The sequence below is a fragment of the Zingiber officinale genome, chromosome 3A (genome assembly GCF_018446385.1).
Source record: "Zingiber officinale cultivar Zhangliang chromosome 3A, Zo_v1.1, whole genome shotgun sequence".
Classification (NCBI taxonomy): domain Eukaryota; kingdom Viridiplantae; phylum Streptophyta; class Magnoliopsida; order Zingiberales; family Zingiberaceae; genus Zingiber; species Zingiber officinale.
This window is the reverse complement of record NC_055990.1, coordinates 164,903,027-164,914,524: the sequence shown is the minus strand read 5'-3', so window position 1 is coordinate 164,914,524 and position 11,498 is coordinate 164,903,027. Positions and strand designations below refer to the sequence as shown.

Genomic DNA, 11,498 nt, shown 5'->3' with positions numbered 1-11,498 from the left:
TTTCACATATTTAGCGATAAATAACATATAAAAACTAAATGTGTTGATTTTTTTAAATTAAAACTAAATATTATCTATATCATTATGTTTATTTTGCAAAATTTGTGCAAAATGCGGGTATACAACTTGTTATATTAAACCATTATAGGATCCTTTGGACATTGATCATAGTTGGTTGTAACTTCTACGGAATGACCATTCTAGCACGGGAATGCCTCCTGGTCAGAACGGATGGAATGGAACGGAATGACTACCGTCATACTCTTGGATTCTACAAATTGTGAGCTTTGAGATGAGAATAAAGTGGAGCAAAAGGAGCAGGATTTTAATATAATTTTTCTTTGAATTAGTTTTTGGAAAGAATTTTTTTAGAAAAATATTTTTTTTAATAAAAATATTACTAAATAAATATTATTTTGTAATTCTCCAACAGAATCGCAGTTGTCAACAACTCTTCGCGTTAGCCATTGCAACATCTTAGCTCAGAGTTCTAACAAATTACACTAATTTGTTCCGACTAAATAGCATGGATGGTCAAGCCATCCGTCAATAAACCCACTGACATGCGCTACTCCACGGAGATTGTCATTGAAGGAGAAAAAAAGACCTGAGATGCACTTAAAAAGAAGGTTATACTACATTGGAGATGGATCCTGACAGACCACTTCGATGCTCAAATTAGTATTTCAGTGAATGGTTAAGCCGAAGGAAGACGATGGATAATAAAATTAGAATTTCGGGAGTTGGAAAAAGAAATTGAAATCCCCTCCTCTTGAAGGGTCTTTTATGCGATCCCTTTTGAGATCATCTCCACGTAAGCAGAAATAACATCATTGTGGGAGCCAGTAAAGGGACCAAATTTGATAGCCGTAAGTTGTCTTCCCGTTTATCCAGCATCATGTGTTAATAAGGGGCATCTAGGGGACCAGATCTGATAACCTTGTAACCGCTCCTCCAACCTTAGATTCTCATGTGTTTTGGAATATTCTTTATTATTGTCGCCTAACCTATATAGAGTGTAGTCTTGTTTTGAGGGTGAGAAAGGGTGAAGTCGATGGGAAGTGTCTTTGAGGATAGATAGTGTTGGTTGTCGGAAGCGAGAGATGTCAGAGTCTTACCTCGAGACATGATCCTAAGACATGTACTTGAGACGTGAGCCTAAGACATGATCCTAAGATATGATCTTGAGACGTGATCCTAAGACATGATCTTGAGACATGATCTTGAGACATGGACCGGAGACATGGCCTTGAGACGAGGAGAGGTCGTAGTGACTTAAGACTAAACTAGGGTGAATGCCTACGTCGGGATCAGGAGTTGAGACTGAGAGAGGTTGCTGAGACCCAACACTAAACTAGGGTAGATACTTGTGTCGAGGTTAGGAGCCGAGACTGAGAAAAGTTGCTGTCTGTGTTAGGGTCAGGAGCTGAGATTGGAAGAGGTTGTTGAGACCCAGGACTAAATCAAAGAGTCGAGTCAAACTTCAGTCTCATTTAGACTAAGTTGACTATTAGGGAGTCACCAACTCAGTAAGAATTTTAATCTTGCGAAGAACGTTGGAGTCGCATAATTCCACCACATCACATTTAATTTTGATTTTCTCCATTATTTTTATGATTTTTTTACTTCAATATATACCAGTACCAATATTCAAGAAATGAAATTAAGATGGTGTTTGGTTTAGATGTAGGAATAAGAATAAGAATAAGAATGAATTTGATAGTATATTAAAATGAGAATGAGTTTAATCATTCGAATTATAAGCTGAGATTAGAATAAATAATAATATTCGTTTCTATAATTTTTTCTCCAAAATTACTTTTATTGTATTTTATAATTATTTTCTTACTCACTATTCCTAATAACTTGAACATTTTAATTACATATTCTATTTAGTTTGTCGTATCTAAGTTATTTAATTAAATTTTATATTTAGTTGAGTATTTTCTTAAGTATTTTAAAATTTTAAAGTAGGTTTAAAATAATTTTCTAAAAGGAATTTTTAAAGGTTTTAAAAATAATTTTGAAAGATTTTAAAAAGAATTTTTAAAAGAGTTTTAAAATAATTTATATAAGAATTTTTAAAAGAATTATTACAAGTTTTTTAAAAAAAATAATATTTTGTTAATTTAATTAAGATTTTAGATTTAATTAACTTGCTAATTTAAGATGAGTAAGACAAGAAAATTAACTTTGAATTTCTATTTTAATTGGATTTTGACCGTTCCATATTATTTAAAAATGATTCTAAAAATATTATTCCCGAACCTATAAATTACTATTATTCTGTTTCCAAACCCTAAACTCCGCTCAACCATGGATCGCAGCCTAGATTGCAGCCGCCGCCGCGCCGCCATCGCCTGCGTAGTTGCATCCACGGCCTTCTCAGCTGCCGCCTTTGCCTACGCAACTGACGCCCCTGTCGGCGACCTAGCTGCCGCCGCCGCCCACGCTGCCGCTTTGGGCTACGCAGCCGACGAAGCGGCCAACGCAGCCATCGAAGCGACCTACGCAGCTTACGAGCCCGTCGGCAACCCAGCTGCCGCCGCGGCCTACGCAGCTGCCGTCGCGGCGGCATTTACAGCTGACCATCCCGTCGGTGACCCAGCTGCTGCCGTCGTCGACGGGGACGACCCCGCCGCCGCCGCCGCTCCCGTCAACAACTCCCCCCTGCCGACCCCGACCCGCCGACCCCGATCCAGTCAACAACCCCCGCCCCCCGCCGATCCGTCAACAACGACAATGTAAAGGTAATATCAAAATTCATTCCATAAACTTCCATGTCGTCTAACAAAAGATATTGAAGGATCTGCATCATTAAGGTCGAATGCATCTAGACATGTTTAATTTTCTTTCTAGCAAGCAGATACTTTATATTCCAAATTATTTCTTATGAACTGGATAATGATGCAACATAGAGCAATAGAATCTAAGTAATTGTCTCAGTGGAACAATATATATCCCCACTTTACCAGCTACATTAGTATAGTAATTTGATACGATGTATTGCCATCAGTTTCAGTTTAATAGGTTGATTCGATCAATTAGAACGAAGATATCAGATTAGCCACTGTTGCCCTCATGGAGAACATGGCCCCATTTTTGCAGCAATCTTTTGAAGATATATTTTTTCTATTATAGAAAATCTCAAGTTAACTTTGAGTGAATCTCCTTCCACTGAACTGGATAGTAACTTATCCAATTTGCATACATCCACTAGCAGGAAGATAGACACAGGCAATAACCTTTTCTTTTTCTTTTAGCTTTTTGGCTTCAATTTGGTCATTATGTGGTACAAAAGAAGCCTGTGTGTAAATCTTAATATTGAAGGATCTGCATCATTAAGGTCGAATGCTTCTAGACATGTTTAATTTTCCTTCTGGCAAGCAGTTACTTTATATTCCAAATTATTTCTTATGAACTGGATAATGATGCAACATAGAGCAATAGAATCTTAGTAATTGTCTCAGTGGAACAATATATATCCCCACTTTATCAGCTACATTAGTATAGTAATTTGATACGATGTATTGCCATCAGTTTCAGTTTAACAGGTTGATTCGATCAATTAAAACGAAGATATCAGATTAGCCACTGTTGCCCTCATGGAGAACATGGCCCCATTTTTGCAGCAATCTTTTGAAGATATATTTTTTCTATTATAGAAAATCTCAAGTTAACTTTGAGTGAATCTCCTTCCACTGAACTGGATAGTAACTTATCCAATTTGCATACATCCACTAGCAGGAAGATAGACACAGGCAATAACCTTTTATTTTTCTTTTAGCTTTCAAAAAATTAAATTTGAAAAGCAATTTCTATGGGTTTTGACTTGGTAAGCAGAAGTACAAACTGTATTGTTTATGATTTGATTCTCTATCTGTACTCACCAATTTACTAGTGTAATAATGAGGGAGATATCATGAAGTTTTCTTGGAGATTAGAAATGTAATACTATTGCTTAAAACATGAGCCTGTAAACGTAGCTGAAGCACTGGAAATTATTGCAGTGTCACATCAAAGCCAGTGGACCAGCTTTAGGTGAACAGTAGAGTTGGACCAGTTTTTTTTTTGTTCTTCTAATCGTTGCAGTTCGAAGAATGCAAGTGAACGGGATCTTCTATGAAGTGAGGTGATGTGGGTAAAAGTCACCGTTGGCCATAAGGATCTTGGTTTGTAGTAACTTCTACTATTTTGATTCCACAGCAAACAAACGAAACCGATCAAATTCTGACTCTTGGCGTTAGTCTAGTCTAGAAAGCAAGAAAGACAAAAGGTGTCTTTCAGTCTCTCCGGAGTCCACCTCACAAGGCATCCTTAATGCTTCCACGCCGAAGACCCACATCCACCTCATGCCCATACTTGTATTATTGTCTGAATCGGCATATTATTTTCAATCAAATAAAACAACCATAGCACAATATAAATTGATTTTTTATGCCATTAATTTAGTTATTTTAGGGAATATGGTTTTACTTTACCACCTAATCAATATTTTAAAAATTTGGGTGTGTAATCTGGCCAAGTTGGCGGTTGGTCTAAGCTTTAGATAGGACTTTTAGCATAAATTTATGGTTTGAATCAATCAAAAGGACAAGCGATAGGGATCCAAGGCGTCATTTAGTTCTTAAACAAGATTATTCCTGTCATTTTGTAGATGTTTCCAGTTTGACTTTCTTTCCTTTGGATAAATGTTGTAGAGGGGAGACTGCACCGAGCCGGTGGAACGTGCCTGAATAGTTCAGTTAAGGAGGTGTCAGAAAATTAAATTTGGTCCATTATGAGACACTAATGAATGCTGGGACCAACTTGCAACAGCCAATTGTTTAAAGAATATCGCATTAATTTCAAAGGAAAATGATAGGTAGGACAAACAATTAAATTTAGAAAATTAAAACTGTGATTGTATAAAAATGTTCTACTTTTATTCAGCACCTTGCATTTTGTCCCTTATTAAAAAATTGGGGGTACAAACCCAATTAATTGAAATATGAAGGTAAATTGTTAATTACTCCAATCTTCTACCTGGCCGAGGAGGGACACGGCAACGGCAGCGACCGGCGCTCCCACCAAGAAAATTAATTGGCCCCTTTTTTATCTGTTTGCATTGATTTATTACGGACCGTGAGATTCGTATCAGATGGTCATCGTTTAACAGTAGGGCACGATCTGCGTATCATCTCGCCGGACAGGAGGCATGGACAAAACTGCTTCACCTAAAATGGTCAAGATGCTATTTTTTGGTTGGAAGATGGCAGCAGACCTATAGAAGAAAGCTGATTTGGGAGGGAGATTCAACCATCCAATTTCGAAATTTGAATTTCAAAATGCACGGAGGGCTGGTTTGGGCGGTAGCGTGGAGTAATTTTGCTGCGAGGAAAAGGTTTGCAACTTAATTGTCAATGTCAAAGCTCTCATTGGTGGTGCCCACTCACGTCCAAGAGGGAGTTTTCAAATTCCCAAGCATTTCAAAATTCAAATTTGAGGAGAGGTGGAGCTGATGAGGTGGCACTAGTGGGTCCAACGTTGAGTTTCAAGTTTGATCCCCAAATTTAAACCTCCCTCCGTTTGGTTCGCTGAGAGGGAAATTCAAAGTGTAATCGGATCTAGTATTTACATTTGCAGTAAATAATTTAAAAGAAAAGCTTTCTGACTTTTTAGTTCTAAGGAGAATAAAGTATTTTGATTTGCGTAAAATATAAAAATAAAAAATGATTTTTTCTCATTTTCTATTATTTCAAAAAATACTAAATATTTTTTTAAAAAATCAATATAAAAAATATAAACTAAATATTATTTTTTTAAAAAAACATGCATTTTCTTGAAAACAAGAATAAAGCATAAAAAACGCACTTTAATTATTTTGTTTTGTTTTGTTGGATGATATTTGATTATTTTTAATTTTTAATTTTCCAATTTAGAAATTTCAAACTTAAGTAATATTTATTATTAACTTTTTTTTAATACCTTTGAATTTATTAGTATAAATATTGTTAATGACAAATACTTTTATTTTTAAATTAAATTTTATTTTATAAAATATCTTTTTACTGTTGTAAAATTAATTATTAAATGAATATCACCTTTTAAAATAAAGTTTTTATTTTTTTTCATTTCTTATGTTTTTAATAATTAAAAAATGGAAAATAATATTTTTAAAAAGTTTTTGAAATTCATTTAAATAAAAAAACAGAAATGTTTAAGGCTAAATGGAGAGGACGAAAATCTACAACTCCTCCCAAATCCTTCCTGCTTCCATCTCTCCTTCTCAAACCTCTCTTCCTTCCTCTCTCTATCCTGCTCTTCCGTCCGTCTTATCTTGCTCAAATCCCTTCTCCGACCATTTGCTGCAATGAATCCACGTTCTCAAGTAACAGCCGCGGCTGTAGCTTATGGGCAAGCTGTCATCGATTTAGTTAATGCCGTTTCTGTCGGTCCTACCGATGCCACCGGACCTGTCGGTCTCACCGGCCTTACTGGTCCTTCCGGCGAGACTGGTCCCACCGGTGCAACCGGCCCCCGCGGCGCCACCGGCCCCGCCGGCCCTGCCGGCCGTGATGGCCGTGACGGCTCAACCGGACCAACCGGCCCCCCCGGCGCTGTAGGCGCCACCGGCCCCCGCGGTGCCACCGGCCCATCCGGCCCCATCGGCGCTACTGGCCCTACCGGCGCTACCGGCCCTGCCGGCCCCGGCGGAGCTGTTTGACATGGAGATCTACCACACCCACCATGATAGAAAGCTTTTCTCAAGAACTAGATTTCTATTAGGATTTTGGGTCGAACTAGATTTTGGGTCTAGGGTTTCCTATAACTATCTGTATCTTTTATTAAGGTTTTGGATCTGATCGGTGATGTTAATGGAAAAGTTGCTGTGATGATGGATGACATGATAGATACTGCTGGTAAGTGAGATTATGGTTCTATTAGGGTTTGATCTCAAGCGCATTGAAAATGGATACAATGGTTGCAACTTGAATATTGGACCGAATGTATCTGATGTTACAGATGTCACATATCTATCTGTCAATGGCTTCAAATATCATTCCATGCTAGTTGACAATGATGAAACAACTCCTTTCTGATCATCAAGTGCATCTTGGTTCCACTTGTGTGTAGAACAGATTCAATCTGATTGCATCAATTTGTGCTTACTTTATCTTAACTTGATAGGCATCTCTGTTTGGTTTCATCTAAATAACTGTTGGAAGTTGGCTTCAAGGTTTAAGCCGTGCTTGGTTACTGGTCCTGTACAGAACAGGTTTTGCTCCAGTAAAATACATGTGTTCAATGCTATTCAGAGTTTGTATTGACAATCAAGAAACCATGTGAACATTACAGATTTGATTTTGTTGGTTGGGATCAGATTAGCATTTTACTAAGCATAGGTACGATTGCGAAGGGTGCAGCACTATTACATCAAGAAGGGGCAAGGGAGGTTTATGCTTGCAGCACACATGCTGTCTTTAGGTATGTTTCTTTTTCTAATTGTAATATAATTATACTTAATTTACAGAAGAACTGGTTAAATTTTAATGTTTACACTGAATTGGTAGGAGACTTCTTTTCACAATATCGATGATTGTTCTTCATTGATGTAATGGTCAAAGTCAGTGAGATACTATAGAATTTTCTCAGATTAATTCGTACATAAAATAATAATAGTTATTAAATTCCTTTTAACAAATTTGGCAGTTGCCCGACAAAATATGAAACTTTATTATTTTTGTCAGATTTGTCAGGTCTCAATATGTATCTCACACTTATGATTTGTATTATATAAGTTTGTACCACATAAAGAGCAAAAACTTAGCGTTGAACTCATTTGGCCCTCAACTGTTGTGTCAATCAGTGAACCATATACACTTTTGCTTAAAAATTGTCAGAAGATGAATCCAGCATACTTGACACTGTTTAGATTGTTAAATATTAATGGAGATTAATGTTGTTCAATAGACAAGTCTTTAGAACGGCTATTTTTGCACATCATACTTTATCCATTGATCAACTCCAATAGTGATCACTGCTACTTTGTTTAAGAGATAAACCTCAGTAAGTTTCTTCCCTAACTCCCTGACTCTTACTTTGTTTTAACCATTTTCAGTTAGTAGTTTACATTAGTCAGTACTCTATAATAGTCAAATGGCAGTTATAGTTTGTAGCTAAAACTTTCTTGAAGCACTACATTTTAGTTTCAAGTTACCTTTTTGGGTGTTGCAAGAACTCTGAACTAGGGATGTGGTCTATACCTATAGTTATTTGACTTTCCGACCATATAAATAGAGAGAGAATTATATAAGTTTGTCTCCATGATCTGGCACATATTCTGTTAGTAGTAATCAGTAGATATCTCATGTTAATTATCATGCACTAATTGCACTACTCATGTTAATTATCATGCACTAATTGCACATACTTAGGTTTAACTTCGAAGCTGTGCAGATTATGTGGAGGAACTCTAAAGCTTATACTTGGCAAACACAAATGGTTCATTATAGGTTAGAGATCAATAATTTTGTATTAAGCTTTTGTTAAGTCTAACAAAAGGAAATCTACAATAACATTTTAGGGGAAAAAAACTAGAAAGAAAGGCCAAGGGTTACTAGTTCCCATGCTTGTATACATTGCCTACCAAAAGAACAAAAAACAATTTTGGTTAACAACTACTTGCTATGAATATCATAAAGGAAGACTTTCTCAAAATGTAAAGGGAATATCCAAATTCATTCCATAAATTTCCATGTCGTCTAACAAAAGAAGCCTGTGTGAAAATCTTAATATTGAAGGATCTGCATCATTAAGGTCTAATGCATCTTGACATGTTTAATTTTCTTTCTAGCAAGCAGTTACTATATTCCAAATTATTTCTTATGAACTGGATAATGATGCAACATAGAGCTATAGAATCTAAGGGGGTGTTTGGTTGATGGATTTAGGAATGAGGGAATGGAATGATAGTAAAAAATAGTGTTTGGATTGTGGGTTTGGGAATGACATTTTGAGAATGATTATTAAATTTATGGGAATCAACTAAACCCATGTAATTTGATGGGTTTCATTTTCATTCCTATTCCCATTCTACTCTACTATCAAATCCATACCTATAGTTATTTCTATCATTTAACCAAACACCCCCTAAGTAATTGTCTCAGTGGAACATTATATATCCCCAATTTAGCAGCTACATTAGTATAGTAATTTGATAGGATGTGTTGCCATCAGTTTCTGTTTAACAGGTTGATTCGATCAATTAAAACGAAGATATCAGATTAGCCACTGTTGCCCTCATGGAGAACATGGCCCCATTTTTGCAGCAATCTTTTGAAGATATATTTTTTCTATTATAGAAAATCTCAAGTTAACTTTGCTTGAATCTCCTTCCACTGAACTGGATAGTAACTTATCCGATTTGCATACATCCACTGGCTGGAAGATAGACACTGGCACTAAACTTTTCTTTTTCTTTTAGCTTTTTGGCTTCAATTTGGTCATTATGTGATAGAAAAGGATGTGCACACACGATATTTTGAGACTGAAAAAAAAAACATATTATAGAATTAAATACCATCATCTCTTAGTAAAGGCGCCATTGTCACAAGGGCTCTGAGTTTTGGTTTTGTAAATATTAGGTACTATTCATTTAAAAGAGATAAAATTTAAAGCTGCAGATATGTTAATTTGGTAATATTATTTTGAGTTTTGACTACAATATTTTTATTATTTATTTTAAACTTAATTAATAAGATAAAATTAAATATCCGAGCCAACTAGATGCTTTTTGACCCTGCTTATTATTCCTTTTGTGTTCTGTAAAGGCATTATTCCATTTCAACTCCTTTATGATGTTGAGTTATCCATTGAAGAATATATTTCTTTCAAATTAGAATGTTCTCTTCAATTATAAGCTTGTTGATAAATATGATGAGATTATGTTTACCTTCTCGCTGAAATTATTTGTTTTGTTCAAAAATTTAAATTTGAAAAACAATGAATATTAATCATGTCGGTAATCTTGTTTGGGATACCTTTCTATCTTCCTCAGGACTTTATGTACGCAATTGCCTACTCTTTCTTGTGTATTAAATTAGATGATATTGATAGGTATTTTGTACGGTCGTTTTTAAGCTTTTAGCCTAATCATTGTCTAAGACGAACTAATAGTTTGTTAGTCTTTGAATAATATAATTAATTAGAGTATACGGTGTTGCTCTTAAATAATAATTATGAAAATCTTCGTTTCAACTTTATGATATTTATCTTTTTATTAGAACAGCCCAGAAAATTTTATAATCATCAAAATATCCTTTATTATTTTCAAAAATCTCCTTATTCGCCCAATTCTGTCATTTTATTATTATTCCATTTAAGGGTACTTTATAATTATTGTAAACTTTAGGAGCTAAAATGAAAATTACCATCATTTAAATAATTTGTGCTATTAAAAACAGAGTTCCAACTCGCTACTCTCCCAAAACTCGTCCCTTCAAACTCGGTTTTCGATTTAAATCGACTTCGAAATGCGTTCTCCGGTGAGGTTACTGTCGTCGGAGGCGGAGCCGCCGAGTACCCTCCCCTTCGACTCTGACGTCGTTGTCATCCTCGCCGTCCTCCTCTGCGCCCTCCTCTGTGTCGTCGGACTCGCCCTCTTCGCTCGCTGCGCCTGGCTACATCACTCGGTTACCTCATCGGCCCGCATCCCCTTCCCTGCTTCGTCCAACAAGGGCCTCAAGATGAAAGTCATCCGAGCGCTCCCCACGCTCTCTTTCAACTCCTCCTCCACCTCTGTTGCGGGTGGCATCGTGCTGCTCGACTGCCCCATCTGCCTCGCCGAGTTCTCTGACGGTGAGCTCGTCCGCGTCCTGCCCCAGTGTGGCCACGGCTTCCACGCCAAGTGCGTTGACACCTGGTTTCGGTCCCAATCCTCCTGCCCCACCTGCAGACGGATCCTGGCGGTCGCCGCCCCGCTGCGGTGCCAGCAGTGCGGCGCCAACTCCGGCGCCGGCGCTAAGCTGCACGATGGGGGCGCATCCAGTACGTTCCTGCCCTAAACAACAAGCACGCCACATGTTTGTTATTGCGTTTCCTCGTCGTTTTTGAACTAATTAATTTGTTGTTCATCTCGTCTGTAATTGGTACACGACAATCAGAGAGGCAGCTTGATCTTCTACTATTTTTTTTTTTTGATGAAAAATGTCTCAACTTACTTGCAAATGGAAATGGAGTACTTTGGTAACCCTCACTCACACGTTGTTTGAGAACAAGATACTTATGAATATTATTTTGACTACTTTTGCATCATTTTTTTCGTTATTGTGATCATGAAGTCGTGCTTTTCATAATTATTTTTATTAGATTATAACTTTCATCCTTATGTTTTATTCCATACTATAATACTCGAATCAATTGAAGTTTTTTTTTTTATCTTTGTTAATCATAATTTTTGGGGTATTATATTCCAACCGGAATTGAGTTCTAGAAGAAGGGAGGAATAAGGGATATAT

The 11,498-nt window shown here is 36.7% G+C and overlaps 3 protein-coding genes across 6 annotated transcripts; all 3 read left to right on the top strand.

The window, feature by feature from the left end:
- Positions 1-2,279: 2,279 nt before the first annotated feature.
- Positions 2,280-5,662, top strand: LOC122053394 (proline-rich protein 27-like). 4 transcript variants are annotated; one of them, XM_042615430.1, is made up of 2 exons: positions 2,280-2,750; positions 4,701-5,662. In XM_042615430.1, exon 1 carries the CDS (start codon positions 2,317-2,319, stop codon positions 2,746-2,748), a length of 432 nt encoding a protein of 143 aa, XP_042471364.1. In that variant the 5' UTR covers positions 2,280-2,316; the 3' UTR covers positions 2,749-2,750; positions 4,701-5,662. The 4 variants fall into 4 exon arrangements, with proteins under 4 accessions (XP_042471364.1, XP_042471363.1, XP_042471360.1 ...); XM_042615429.1 differs by lacking the exon at positions 4,701-5,662 and adding an exon at positions 3,547-3,943; XM_042615426.1 differs by lacking the exon at positions 4,701-5,662 and adding an exon at positions 3,541-3,943 and having other exon boundaries at positions 2,281-2,750.
- A 690-nt stretch (positions 5,663-6,352) lies between these two features.
- Positions 6,353-7,526, top strand: LOC122050889 (collagen alpha-2(XI) chain-like). Its single transcript, XM_042611758.1, has 5 exons — positions 6,353-6,700; positions 6,833-6,902; positions 7,171-7,258; positions 7,339-7,467; positions 7,514-7,526. The coding sequence occupies exons 1-5, from the start codon at positions 6,353-6,355 to the stop codon at positions 7,524-7,526; spliced, it is 648 nt and encodes a 215-aa protein (XP_042467692.1).
- A 2,890-nt stretch (positions 7,527-10,416) lies between these two features.
- On the top strand, positions 10,417-11,248 carry LOC122054241 (RING-H2 finger protein ATL8-like). Its single transcript, XM_042616052.1, has one exon. It carries the CDS (start codon positions 10,515-10,517, stop codon positions 11,043-11,045), a length of 531 nt encoding a protein of 176 aa, XP_042471986.1. The 5' UTR covers positions 10,417-10,514; the 3' UTR covers positions 11,046-11,248.
- Positions 11,249-11,498: the final 250 nt, after the last annotated feature.

Bases quoted from the DNA above. Each gene is read 5' to 3' on its own strand.
- LOC122053394 (XM_042615430.1), top strand. From the start codon at position 2,317: ATGGATCGCAGCCTAGATTGCAGCCGCCGCCGCGCCGCCATCGCCTGC.
- LOC122050889 (XM_042611758.1), top strand. From the start codon at position 6,353: ATGAATCCACGTTCTCAAGTAACAGCCGCGGCTGTAGCTTATGGGCAA. The intron at 6,903-7,170 runs GTAAGTGAGATT...TTAACTTGATAG, and splicing joins TGACATGATAGATACTGCTG to GCATCTCTGTTTGGTTTCAT. The intron at 7,259-7,338 runs GTTTTGCTCCAG...TGAACATTACAG, and splicing joins ACTGGTCCTGTACAGAACAG to ATTTGATTTTGTTGGTTGGG.
- LOC122054241 (XM_042616052.1), top strand. From the start codon at position 10,515: ATGCGTTCTCCGGTGAGGTTACTGTCGTCGGAGGCGGAGCCGCCGAGT.